Source organism: Sceloporus occidentalis, unplaced genomic scaffold (assembly GCF_023333645.1).
Source record: "Sceloporus occidentalis isolate IW3139 unplaced genomic scaffold, rSceOcc1.0.p SCAF_136, whole genome shotgun sequence".
In the NCBI taxonomy this organism is placed as follows: domain Eukaryota; kingdom Metazoa; phylum Chordata; class Lepidosauria; order Squamata; family Phrynosomatidae; genus Sceloporus; species Sceloporus occidentalis.
Window position 1 is genome coordinate 1,103,994 of NW_028317116.1, and position 14,242 is coordinate 1,118,235.

At 42.3% G+C, this 14,242-nt stretch overlaps 1 protein-coding gene across 1 annotated transcript in view; it reads left to right on the forward strand.

Annotated features, from left to right (window-relative positions):
- The window catches only part of LOC149281296 (tensin-1-like), a 51,787-nt gene that overhangs the window by 33,428 nt on the left and 4,117 nt on the right, over positions 1-14,242 (forward strand). Inside the window, exons 14-21 of the mRNA XM_089499484.1 lie at positions 2,731-2,820; positions 6,596-6,801; positions 7,083-7,161; positions 7,739-7,758; positions 8,127-8,168; positions 8,355-8,445; positions 12,817-12,997; positions 13,306-14,201. Coding sequence (XP_089355610.1) covers positions 2,731-2,820; positions 6,596-6,801; positions 7,083-7,161; positions 7,739-7,758; positions 8,127-8,168; positions 8,355-8,445; positions 12,817-12,997; positions 13,306-14,201 — 1,605 coding nt within the window. The remainder of the gene's footprint in view (positions 1-2,730; positions 2,821-6,595; positions 6,802-7,082; positions 7,162-7,738; positions 7,759-8,126; positions 8,169-8,354; positions 8,446-12,816; positions 12,998-13,305; positions 14,202-14,242) is intronic.

The window sequence follows — 14,242 nt, forward strand, 5'->3', positions numbered from 1 at the left end:
CTCTCTCGCCTTTTTTCTTTCTTTCTCTCTTTCCTCCTTTATTTCTTCCTTTGCTCCTTTCCTCCCTTCAGTCTCTTTTCTCCTTTTTCTCGCTTTTTTCTTTCTCTTTATTTCTTTCTTTCCTTCTTAAATTTATTTTCAAGACAACCATGTATTTAGTTTCCGTGACTACAGTGATGTAACTTAAACATTCCAAAACAAATCTGGTTTCCATATGTAGAGATGGCAGATGTGCAGAATGCAGCGCTAAGGAACACGGTGTAATTGGACAGAAAACACCAAAATTACATACCCTGTCTTAAAAGAATAACGCATAATATTGTTTACCCCAGATCATGCTACCCCTGGGCGCTTTTAAATATTAACCCTTACTAGTCCACTGCAAAGAGTTTAAAGCCACCAGTGGGAAAAGTCCTACAAATTCCTCCGAGTTTAGCACATTGTTTTTTTGTATATATTGCCCATGTTGTTCTAATACCAGTCCTCATGGAAACAAGTCGAGGTGAGGTCACCAGTTTTCAAGCAGCTAGTTCTGAAATAGATGTAAAAACGCAGAGGCTTGTAGGCAGGGATGTTTTTTTATTATCTACCGTGAATATTGAGAAAACGCTCATGGGGACATCTAGCCTTCTTGTAAATAATTTGTTGGATCATATAAAATGTCATTAAGCTTTTTTTTTTTCTTTTTTTTCTTTCCTCGGGAACATTCAATTGTCAGGTGACTCAAAAGCAGACACAGGTTTTTTTTTTGTAATATGATTAAATAAAGTGACAGATGTCTTAAGATTTATAGTGCAATTAATGCGACTGGAGATAGGCGCATCCGCCCGTCAGGAAACCGTCTGACGGCGGCCCTATTTGCGTTGCCCCTACATACCTGCCCCTCGGACACGCGTGGAATCCGTGCATCAGCTGCAGTTTTAAGGCTCGATTTATTCTCCCAGATTTAGCTCCAGTCTCTTGCCTTTTTCAGCTCGGACGCTCGGGGGGGGCGGTGTATATATATATATATATATATATAAATGACCACCGGACATGGAGACCGTGAAACGGGATACGCCGGGATCGGTTACCGTCCCAAAATGATCATTCACTTGTCATTGTCACAAGAGCGGCCGTCTGGATGCCCGCGCGTTCCTATAGAACGTTTATATAGGGAAAGAATTCCGTGTGTATAACGGGCGAGTATTCTGGGAAACCGACCCTAGATGGAAATGCTTGTAATTATTTGCTGTGTAAAAACGGACATCGTTGGCCGGGATTGGCCGGATTCCGCTCCAGAAACATCGCCGGCCGATATTTACGGTAATCGGAAGTTTAGAGCGGAAATCTTGAGCTGTTACAAAGCTTTTCAAAGGAGGAGAACGGCGAGAACAAGAGGCCATGATCTAAAACTAGAGGGTCGGAGGCCGAGATGGAATGGAAGGAAAATTTTACTTTACTGAGAGGGTGGTAGATATGTGGGACAGCCTCCCAGCAGAAGTGGTAGAGGGTAATACAGTGAGGTGATATAAACATGCATGGGATAGACATACGGCTCCTGAATCTAAGACGAGATTCTATGTTTCTAAAAGTATTTCTCCACCAATGGGTTAAGTGCAAGAAACTATGTATCATTAATAGAAATTTGTAAGAACTTTAATCGTTGTAGTAAAATCAGAGTAAAAATTACCAAGTTTTGCTCCAATAAGATAAACGTAATTTTTTTACGTACTTTTTAATGTCAGTTTTATACAGAGTCCTTTTAGTTCTGTCTGTTCACCTTCTTGTATCCGGTTAGCGCTCCCTTTTAATGATAATGTGTCACCGAGTGGGATCCTCGCCTTGGACGTTATCTCGTATTACACTAGTCGTCGACAATAACCAGCTGTCATAAAGTCCAAATATAATTCATCAAAGCAGCGAAACCCAAGTGTCCCTCAAGTCAGATCATTAGCGGTGTCGTCGCATTAGCCGCATTAATTTAAACACCTCGGCTATGGGATAATCGGAGGCGCCAAGACTTCCAACCTAATGCAAGCGGCTCTAGAATCAGCCAGTCGGGATCGTAAATTACAATTTAAACCAGTGTTCGCTTTTTTATATATATATATAATATATTTCAATTTATTAATTTATGTAACTTAAAATTCTATAACTCACCCCACAGAAACATTATATATATATATATTAATATAATATATATAATGTAAGTAGTAATAAACTAAAATGTAACTTTATTATAATAAAAAGAAACAAAAATATTAATAAAAAAATCAATAATAAATAAATTGTTGATGTAACAGAGGCTGTATTAAAACAGAATTAGAAAATTCTCACCTTAAGCTCCAAAAATAAATAACGCAACCTCACTTACAAAATCCTCCCGACGTCTCAAATATTTTATCATTTCTATATTTCTGCATTTTTGTATTTTATTTTTAATGGTATTATTTTAGAATGGAGTACAGCTGTTTTTGTGAATTCTGGAAACGTGCAGTGAATTGAAAATGAGAATTCTGGACAATGATTTTGACAAATAACAAATTTCAGATATTTTGCTAAAAATGCTGGACTTTAATTTTCTAATCATTTTCTGTTCTTCCAAATAACACTTCATTGTTTTTTTTTCTTTTCTTTCTTTCTCTGTTCATTTTTCCTCGTCTTCCTGCCCGTCCGCCCGTCTCCTCTCGGTGATGGCTCATTCCTTCCGCCCTGTCCGATCCTGATACCCCCTCATCATTCCTCCAGAGTACAACAGCAAAATCCGTAATATCGATAAAAGCACGAAACCCCCCCAAACACCCACTGTTCACCGCCAACGCTCCTTCACCTTTTCTGGTTTGTCCAACCACTTTGCTCCTCTGCATGGTGTGGCTCGTCTCATGGCATTACGCTCCAAGCTCTTTTCTGGGTCATACCAAGTGGGGTGCATGCTGGGAATTGTAGTCCTCGGCAACCGGAATGACAAAGACCGCTCGGCTTTGATTATGTGTGTTGCTTAAAGCCGTTTTTACAGCGCGTCGGAACAAATGAGTTTATTTAGATGACGTTATTCAAGATTGAGTACAAATTGTATAGTTTCAGCTATTTATTAAAATAATGTATTAATTAGATACTTACCTAATGCTTTGAACTGCATCTATTAATTGTGGCAATAACTATTTACTAATACTAAGAGTAAACTATGGGTAAAACATAACTTCGACTTAATTCTATGTCTTGTGTAGGGCTTTCCAGCCTATGTATAGCAAGGATCCTTCCAGCCACATACATTAAATAGAGCTGGGAAGTGCTATACATTAAACGGGGCAGAGTGCATGAGTGGGGTAACTAATAGCGCGGGGTGGGGGTTGCTTCTAACCCTGTGCCGGATGCGCTCCATACACCCTTGACTGTGGTGGTAACTTTTGAATGGTTTGGATTGCCGAAGACCCTGTTGGTTGAATACGTAACCCCCATATCGTGACGTGTTTCAGTTATCAACATCTTTTCTTTTTTTTTTCTAGCGATATAAAAAAAAAATGTTGTTTTTCACGATTCCTATACCGCTTTCCTGGGATGACCTCCACTGGCAGAATCCCAAAGCTTTGGCCGTGGACCAAGGCATCCATACTGACACCGAATGCCGATGTTTTATCGACAACGTGCGATGCAGTCACAATTTTTTTTTTATAACTGTCATGCAGGTTGGGGTCTTCAGCCAACAGATCGGATCCCATCGGCCCACAAATGCGGGGATGAAGATACGTTGTATCTATCCGTTTAGCTTAGATCATTGCTAGCAAATGTCGTCTATATCAAGTTCTTTAAATATTCTTCCCGTGCAGTCGGCTGTAAATGTATCACGGAGTTCCACGGGTAAAAATGTGATTTAATATTAAGTTTTGGAAATGAAATCCATTATTCTTCTAAATGGCTCGCACAGAGCCTAATAAAAAGTCGTAGCAAAGCTCCACCCACAGTTACGCCTCTAACCACACCCCCTTAAGAACAGTCCCCCTTCTTGGCCGTCTATATGTTGAGTTAGGGGTCCACTTTATCCAGATTTCCAGAAACACAGATTTAGAACCTGTTGGGGTCTTTGTGTTCTTGACGTTCCCAGTAAGAAGCCAAACTGCCCCATTCAGCATAAACCACCCCCCGGACTTGGTTGTCTATTTAGAACCTTCGGAATAAGACACAGAATTAGTTAGGATGTTTGCGCGGACGTTATGGGCTCCATGTTGGAGGAGAATTCTTTTAGAAAGAGCTCCGTTTGTGTCTTGGAAGCCGCCCCGTTCCAGTCTGTAGAAGGGGTTTCATTGTATCCAGGGTTTCCATTTCAGCTTTGGCCTGCAAACAATGGCCCTTATTTTGATGCTTAAGAAATCAGACTTTGTGCGCAGAAGAATTCGCTGTCTGCTTAGCTCTAGTATCGTGTTCGAACAGAGACCCGAGTCAGGCGGGTCAGGACTCGTTGGAGAGCACAAGACTCTTACCTGCAGCCTGAATGCGTTTTTGTTCATATAACCCAAGCCTTGGGGTTTCGTGTGTGCGCGTGTCAGCGTGTCTGCGTGTCTGCGTGTGTGTATGCATAAATACATGTTTTCCCAGCTTCTCCGTATAGAGCATATGGAATCCTCTTAAGCCATTTATTCAGAAACAAGTATAAATTCTGATTATTCAACTTTTTTTCAAATTTGGTTAACATTTACAACAAAGTATTTCTATTTCATTAACTGTCTTTTCTTGTGATGTCATAGCCAAGGTATGTTTCCATTCATGATGTCACCTGAGACTTTTTATGTGACTTTGGGGCCTATCGCTGTGTAACTGAGCAGGACATTGGGGTTATTTATCCCGTTTAATTTATAAAGCCGTTTCCTGCTGTTTCTATACACATTATTGGGGCTTTTAGGGCTGTAGAACCCTGCGATACCCCCCCCATACCCAGCAAACACTCCTAGAAAAAGAGAGACAGCAGAATTCAGGTCCAATGGTGGGACTGTCCATCCAAAACAGAGGCACTTGGGATGTATGTACAGCAAACATAACTGTACATTACATTTTTTTCATCTCCCTGTGGCATTTTTCTCCTCCCCCCCCCCCCCGTTCCTCTATGACTTCCTCCCATGGATAAATCTGTGCAAACTTTCCATGGCCCCTGAGTTACTCCCCTGGCTGTCACGAGTTAATCTCTTAAATCTGTTGTTTATTCAGATACTTCAGCCTTTAAGTAAATGAATGCAAGACGTCGTGTTATTCCGTCCCTTGTCTCCTCTCCTCACGATAGATTTACCGCATTCTTTGCTCGCTCCCTTTCTTCCGCTCGGCTATCTTGTTCATCTCTTGTTCTTATATCGTTGCCAAGACCTCCCATCCGATTCGGGAACGGGGCCCCCAGTGTGTGTCTCGGAGACCCTCCGTGGCATTGAAGGAACTCCCCCAGAGTGCGACGTTTCCATCCATTCATTCCCCCTGCTTTTCAAATATCCAATTATTATTCAAGTCGTTTAGAGGCCAAACTTTCACTGTCTGCCTTGTAAGTTTGGGGCCACATTTATTCCGTACGAGATATGCATCTAATTGGCCTGCCGGTGACTCCTGGGCTCCTCTGGACAACGACTCCTATCGACCCTCCAACAAACCCTGTCTGATGATTGAGGCTTAGAGACCCCAAAATCCCCCAAATTAAATATCTAAATGTATCTATTTCTATAAGGACCAAGAAGACCTTTAAAGAGTAAAACTTAAAGAACGCGGGAATCTAGAAAGATTAGAAGATAATATTTCCCACGAAGAAACCTTCATTTTCTTGTCCTTTTTCGCAGTTGCATAGAGTAGATCCCTCGCTATATGAGCTCCAGAAACATAATACTAATCTCCATGGAATAATGAATTGTTTCAGTACTAGAAGACGCAACATTATAACCCTACGAGCGGCATTTGAAATAAATAAATAAATAGCTCTTATCTTCATTTCCACAATGCGTATACTTGATTTTATGAAGGTGTAACTCATCTTTACATTTTTCCCTTCGGCAATCCTTAAAAATAAAAGAGAAGACTAGGTTCCTGGGGGTTGTTTTCATTATCTCCTAAAAAAAAGTAAAAAACAAAGGCTTGGATACAAAGTATCCAGTGCCAAATAATGGTAATTATTATATTGTGTTACTTATACACCTAGAATGTCGTAAAATTGTATTGGATACGTTATTGCCAGATCAGTATTGATATCAGATTATTTTTTTATTTATTATTTAAATATATTTTTTTATTTAATTGTTTAATTAATAAAATATTTTCCTTTTCCCAATGCCACGTGCAACAATAATATTGTGACTTTAACATAGGAAATTAGTGTATTTTTGGGATCAAATTGCTATTGTTTTTACTAGAAATGGCTAAATAGGTCTGATTTTCCTAGCTTTTGTTTGTGTGGAAGAGACGCTGCGGCACATTTTATTGTATTTTAATATTTTTTGCATCATTGACGTTTTTGGTGTAAATAGCGGATAATGGACGGTGGGGTGAGTATCGGATTATCAGAGCAAACTCTGGAATGCAGATATATTTTCTAAGGGAGCGGAATCCGGATTTGGGTCGGTTTCTAATTCTCTGTTGCGTCTTTCAGGGGTTCACTCGCGTGACAAGACTCCCGACGAGATAGGGTCGTCGCCGCCGCGAAGGAGGACCACCAGCGAGGGACAGTATGAAGAAAGTGCAGAGGAGCCCAACGTTTTGGCAGGTAGTCCCACCAAGGTGCGGTCGCCCGTCCGCTGCGTCTCGCCCGAAGTATTCAACACTATTGCCGCCAACCCGGGAGGAAGACCTAAAGAGGTACGAATGCCCCCCCGAGAGCCTTTTTAAACTATATGAACAGTACAGGAACAAAGGAACAATAGAGATAATGAAAGTCGGACGTATATTCCCTTTGTACAGCGCTACAGAATTTGGTGGCGCTATATAATCCAATACATAATAATAATAACAATGTATTCAGCTCTTCCCATTGGTTCTCCCAGTTTAATGAGTAGAACCGAGACAACCTGATGATATATATATAATTCTAATCGCCGTTTATCTCTGACGTTGACCTCTCGGGTTGCCTGTTTTCGCAGCCTCACCTGCACAGCTACAAGGAGGCCTTCGAAGAAATGGAAATGGCTTCTCCTGTGACCAGCCCGACGTCCGTAGGTAATAACAAAACCTTCATGAAGTTACAAATCCAAATCAAACGCACGTGAAAAACTCCGAATTCAGTCAAAACGACAGAACGGAAAATTACATTAATGCTTCCTGAGATTCGTTGGAACGAGCAAGAAACTGACAGCAGAAATCATTTTAAAGACTCCCAATAACTCGTTGGCTTCGTCTTAGATTCAGGAGCCGTATGTCTATCCCATGCATGTTTAATACCCCTCACTGTATTACCCTCTACCGCTTCTGCTGGGAGGCTGTTCCACTTATCCACCACCCTCTCGGTAAAATAAAACATTAAGTTACATCACAGTTTAGGTGGTTGATCCCCTGCTGTCTGATGGCCTTAGAGGTGGGGGGGCCGGCTATTAGACTCTTTATACTGAGTGCATGCAGAAGGCGGCCCCTGCTTGTTGGGATATAGATGCTGCGAGGCGGGTGTAGCTGCCGCTCGGAATGATCTTTACATCTCGCGGTTGCGGTGAGTGGGAGATGGAAAATTCTCCGGCTGAATAAGAGGCCTTTGTGTCGCAGAGTGCGGGAGAATGTCTGGAATTAGCCCGTCCCGGCATTAAACGCCCCTCTCCCCCGAATCCCGCGCCTTGACAATTATCCTCTTTGGGAAGTCGCATCCGTGGCGTGACGCGCGCTCAGAAGCGCTAAGTACGGCTTTCATAAAACTTTCCGCAGACTCCCTCGTGGCCCCGTCTGCCGCCTCAGCGCTACTTTGTGTTTCGCCCGATTCCCTTTAACGCTTTGAGCTTCGGAGGCCGCTAAGGAGAGGGGTTTTAGGGCTCCGGGATTAGGGGTTCATTAACTAAATAATGTAAGTTTCCCGGATCATGTATATTCACCAAGGGACTGACTTCACAGATAGGAATTATTACTAATTTCTTGCCACGTTTAGACAATCTCCACTTACTCACCTGTGCTCAAGCAGGGTTATTGCAGAAACCTGACTGCAGACCTTAAAGGTTTCCCCCCAAACGCAGTACATTCGGCTTTTAATATCCCTGTTATGGGCTCAGGGATAGTTACCAATTAAGCTAATTAAGCTGCCACTCTCATATCCTTAAGCCAGCGAGTCAACAGAGCGACTCCCGATCTCTCGTCTGCTCGTCGTATTATTTCCGGGCACGTTGTATAATTCATAGGGTCACTTTGTATCCTGTATCCTCTTTTTCTTTACAGCCCGCTCTCCCCCAGGACTGGCCAGGACGCCTCTGTCAGCTTTGGGGTTAAAGCCTCACAACCCAGCGGACATCATCCTGCAGCAATCAGGGGGTGAGTCGAGAAATAGTTAAAACTCCATAAATAAGACCGCGTTCAATAATGTATCCTGCGGCCGTCGCTACCGTGCGTGGAGCTCGTCCCCGTGTCTGGTGGGTAACCAGATGAAGTCTTTATTATTAATGTTTATTATTATTATTATTATTTATAGTAATTAATAACAACAACAATAAAAATAGTACTAATAATATATATTATAGAATGTTACAATAGAAAAGTGCTAAGGAATCCACTGGCATTCTATAAAATATAATATTATTATTATTTATTATTATTATTATTATATTTTATAGAATGCCAGTACATTCCTTAGCACTTTTCTATTGTAACGTTCTATAAAATATATTATCATTATTGTTGTTAATATCTATAAATAATAACAATACATATATTTTATAGAATGTTACAATAGAAAAGTGCTAAGGAATTCACTGGCATTCTATAAAATATAATAATAATAATAACAATAATAATTGTTATTATTATTATTATTAAGCATCTTTACTGGTCTTACTTGTCACTCCTGAAAGTAAAATTAAAATTTTATTTTCTTAAGACTAATGAGAGAGCAATAACTCTGATAAGACCCATTGGCTTGGCTTGTTTAACTCTTCAAACCCTGGGCAAAAAAAAATTGGCCTTGAACAGCCTAAAACATAAAATAATATTTCTGAAGAGCCCGGAAGACGTGCGTTCTGTTGTCTTGAGATCAAAACACGAGAAAAATGTGAAGAAGCAGAAACATGGACGGCTTTTAATGTTGGAACTGGGGCTTTTCAACAACTCAAAGAACGCTGAAAGTGCGGAGCGTTGCGCTGGCTCGGGCTTCCATCTGTCAGTCGATGTCAGATCGGCTCTAACCGGCAAACAGGACCAAATTAGCTAAAAATAAAAAAAGGTGTATTCGCTGCGGGGCGTCTTGTCGGGATTACATCGTGTCATGTTTTTTCATTCCGATCCAGCATCGTCTGAGGGGTGACGCAGCTCTCTTTAAACCTGCCGGCGCTCGTAAACCCATTGTTACGTGACAGCCGCTGGCCGGGCGCCGTGGAAAATGTGATACTTTATCGTGGAATGTAGCGGGAATACCAGAGATCACTTCTTTTTATAGTCAAAAAGTTGGGATATAAAGCTTTCTGCTTCAAAAAAAATACAAGGTGTTATTGAAATTAGTTTAACACTTTCAGTGCCAGAGGGGCGAGCGGAGCCCTTCAATTAGGACTAGACAAAAAAATAAATAAAAACAGTTACCATGGAAATTTTTTCTGCTTTATTTTTCTATAGTGTATCCACCGCTATTATGTGGTTTTGTTGTTTTTTTCTCTGGAATGTAAATGATTTAGTTTATAAGGCTAATGATTTTGTAACGTCACACATAAGTCCCCTTTATGGGTTAAATCGGTGGCAGAATGGGAATCCTAGAAATTGCTTTTTATTTTCTTACTTTTTTCTGTTTTTTTTTTTTGTATTTTTTATTTCCGCCAATTTTCTTACCATACTTTCTACATCAGAGACAGTCAGGGAAGCTGTCATCGGATATGGAGACGGTAAGTATCCATTTATCGTTCGGAGACCCTTTGGGTTGGTTGCTCTGGTTCTAAATACCCGCGTTTGGAATGTTCCGATAACGGCATGGATGGAAGTGGTTTTGGGAATTTTTTTAAATCGGATTTTTATTGTTTTCTAACTTTTACATATTTCATCTTTTGGGTTGACGTTGCATGCTGGGCAGACGTCTCTTCGTTAGGTGGATTGGGTTGATGGCTGCGGGTTATGGTCTATGTCTATTTAATTCGCATGTTCCAGAAAGTAAACTAAAAATATCATCGTGAAAGGATGGGTTTGTGGCCCTAACAAATATTTTTTAGATTTTAATGTATATCTATATGTTTCTGCCGCATGACTGCACTGATGGAGAATGAAGCTTTTCATCGATGGTCCATACATTGGTCACCTTGCCCCGATGTCCTTTCTCATAACTTCACATTGAAAGCCCTCCAGGTTGATACATTGTTTAAATATCATGAGGAGCCACCAGTGTGTATTTATGCCTTTCTTAGGTGTATATTGTGGGGCAGTTGTAGTCCTCGGTGGAACAACCCTGGGGTCACCAATAGCCCTCAAGTAGACCGTTGTCTGTAGGGTTTGGAGTAAAGTTTATGTTAGAGGGAAGTTGGTGGCGCCTTCGCAGCTCATGTCGATGTATCAACGTGACTCGGGGTCTTCTGAGTTCAGTTACATTATTTACAAGCTGACGCTTTGTTTGGTTTTGTGAAGTCCTGCGAGAACACACTCAGTCATCATGAGATTAACACAAAAATCCATCGTAACCCAAAAAACCTCTGAAAAAGGCTCGTCGGTTACAAATCGCGTCGACTTCCACGACCAGGTTCATAAGATTGAGAAAGTCGCTATTTCCCAACATTTCCACCCATAATGATGTTGTGAAAAGAATATTTTTAAATTTGTAGCAAATCGAGGGGCGTTTTCAATACAGGCAGAGGAAACCATCGGTACAAATAATATTTTGGGTGACCGACGTCTCTTCTCTCTGTAACAACGCACAGTTTTTTGGGGGTTGGGGGTAGAAAGGGAAAGAATTAACCAAATAAAATACTGAGCGTTTTCAACAGATCTGGGTTCTGTCAAACCCCTTGGGAAGAAGAACGCAGGAATTCTGTCCATAAACGTTGGGACGCGTTCTGTGGCAATAAAAACATACATGTTTAGGGGCTGGAATGTCTTGGTAAACGGATCTTAACAGATCCCCGCAAAAGGGGTAAGAATCTGCTCGGAAAGAAAGCCTTTCCCAGGTGGAGGTCTGCGATCTCCTGCTCGTTGGACTCTGTCTGTGTCTATACGAGCCTAAAACGTCCCATTAATAAGCGGCAGAGTGGGACTTTTTTATTTTTATTTCCGTGACCCGGATTATGTCATAGAATTCCCATCCCTCCTAAAGAGGATGAATCATCACTCCCACGATCCTCACAATCCACCAGTCTTGGATGAGACAAAAGCCCGGCGCATTCACTCCCGACCCAAGAGCTCCCTCTCTGGATTCCAGTCTAACCTCCAGTAACGAGTTGAGATGCAGACCGGGCAGTAATTGGCTTCCGGCTCTTTTGATCTGGATCATTATCATTTGAAAAACATAATGGTAATTAGGGGGGTCCGGCATTGTGCCCCTTCTAATCCCTAATTCATGATCATCGCCACGTAGTTTAATTTAATGACGCAAGCCACCGCGAAATTGGGCAATTTGGGCGAGTTGGGGGGCTCCAGGTCGCTCAGGCATAGGAAGGGAATTGGGGGGGCAGGTTAGAGATTGAGATGAATAAGGAGGAGGGGGAATGATCAGCCACTGAGCCATGAATGGAGGAAAGGGATAGAGGGATGGGGAAGAAAAGAGAGTTAAATATTCTATTTCTCTAGACTTTATTGAGAAACAAAGCATGTAGGTCATAAGAAAATAACACAAAATCATTGGTGATTTTTAATAATTCCTTGGTAAATCTTTACATTAACTCCTGAAATGCTGGTGACCCGTTTCATGCAGTATTTTTGGTATGCCTGGGGCATGTAGACTGCAGTGAAGTGCTGTAGGGCGCATTCAGGGTTAATCCTTTATTGATGACATAGACTAAAATTTATCTCAACAAAGGACTATGACCCAGCAATGAAGGGGTAAAAAAGTATATGGGGGAATAAATGCTCTTTGGGGAAAAGCAGATTTCTAGCCCTAATTGTTTTTTTCTGTCCCCGGAATGAATGCCTGCTATTTAAGGGGGGGGGGGGGGGGCGGCATTAAGGGGCATACAGCCAAAAGTACCCAAAAATTCCTGATTTTCTGCACTTTACAATTATTTTAAAATTATGCAGAATGAGCAGCCAATCAGCAAGAAGCCTGGTGTTTTCTGGGAAATCACACGTGATCATTTATTTAAATTCCTTCAAAATATCTAAATGTTTATAAAAATTACAGAGCAACACGGTTTCCATAATAATATATTTTAGCGAGTAAAGTAACTTTTTCCATGTGAAACAAACCACGCGATGACTACGGTTACGATAAACTGAAAATTACACATTTTAACGGCTGAATTTAGTATTTACAAGATCTCGCTCATTCATCCACATTTTTTTCCCCTTCATTTAACGTATTTGTTTTTTTTTGGGAAATTAACATATTTGACGCTTTAAAACATGTCCGCGATACTGCGCATGGCTCTAACTGCTGAGGCTTGGTTGGTTGATCCTGGTAACAGTTACTTTGTTGCAGGGAAAGTAATTGGATTTCCATGGATTAGAATCCGGTATTCAGCATTCCGTTCCCTTTGTTGAAAATTCCGTTTTGTATCTTCGTAGAGCCCAGGAGCTACGTTGAATCCGTGGCTCGAACGGCCGTAACTGGTGGCGTGGCGCTCCCGTCTCCCACCGTGCCGCAGGCCTACAGTGTGGATATGTTGATGAGGAATGGAGGATACCCCAATGCCTTCGCTTCGCCGAGTCCTGTTTCCACCAGCAGTCCTGTTCATGGCACTGATGGGTAAGAATCCATTGGAAAGAGCGGTGCGGACGCTGAATTAATCATATGAAGGGGATCCACCACAGCTTATGAAGCAGCCGCTTGGATGCTGGAACATCTAATGGGGTATCTGCTCATAGATGATGAAGTCGTAATTCCATGCAGTCCTGAAGGTAGTCGGCCAAAGCGAACCTCTGCAGGAGAAGAAGTCTTTTGCGATAGACCCCATCTGTTTCCATGTTCTGCTTGTTTGTATTCATCCATCTCTTTGTCATTCGTATTTGCCGTTATTTAATGGTTTTTTTTACTCATTTTGTTTTTCCTTTCAGTTTCTCTCTAAAGAGTTACCCATCGGCGGAGAGTAGCGTTCAGGTTCCTACACCCACTCAGCCATCCGTGAACTCAAGTTTCAGATCCACGAGTCTGTCTCAAGCTTCCCCGTCTAGCAGTTACCAGAATGCATCTCCATCCCCTACTATGGGTCCCCAAGCAGGCACCCCGGTCACCGCATACGACTCATACACATACAGTCCTGGCGGTGCCATGACCCAGGCAGATGGGCTCCCGCGAACACAAATTAATTCGTTTGGTGGACATGTGGTTCAAGGCAGCCCGCAGCTTCATCACCGAACAGTGGGCACCAACACACCTCCAAGCCCAGGATTTGGCAGGAGAATGGTCACTCCTAATATGTCAAATGCCCCTGGCAGCCCAAGCTTGAGTAGACATCAACTGGGAGCCCACAACAATACAGCCGTGGCACCGGGTAGTCCTAGTCTTGCCCGTCACCAGGCTGTGATGGCAGGAAGTTCTCCGGTGACTCCTGGAAGCCCAAGCTTGGAAAGGCATATCATGTATGGCTACTCTGCCCCCGATGACAGGCGACCAACATTGTCTCGACAGAGTAGTGCATCAGGATATCAAGCTCCATCCACACCGAGTTTCCCAGTATCTCCTGCTTACTACCATGGCATGAGCAGCCCATCCTCTTCTTCTCCCGACTCTACGCTCTACCGGCAGGAAAGCCCCGTGCCGCAGCCCTCCTTGCCCGAAAAGAGAAGGATGTCCTCTGGAGACAGGTCCAACAGCCTGCCCAATTACTCCACTCTCAACGGGAAGACTCCATCACCCATGTCCAGCGGGATGTCCAGTCCTAGTGGGAGCACAATGGCATTTACCCACACGTTACCGGACTTCTCCAAGTTCTCCACGCTCTCCATGCAAGGTAAATTGTACTTCAAGTAATTTAACTAGATAGACACCCAA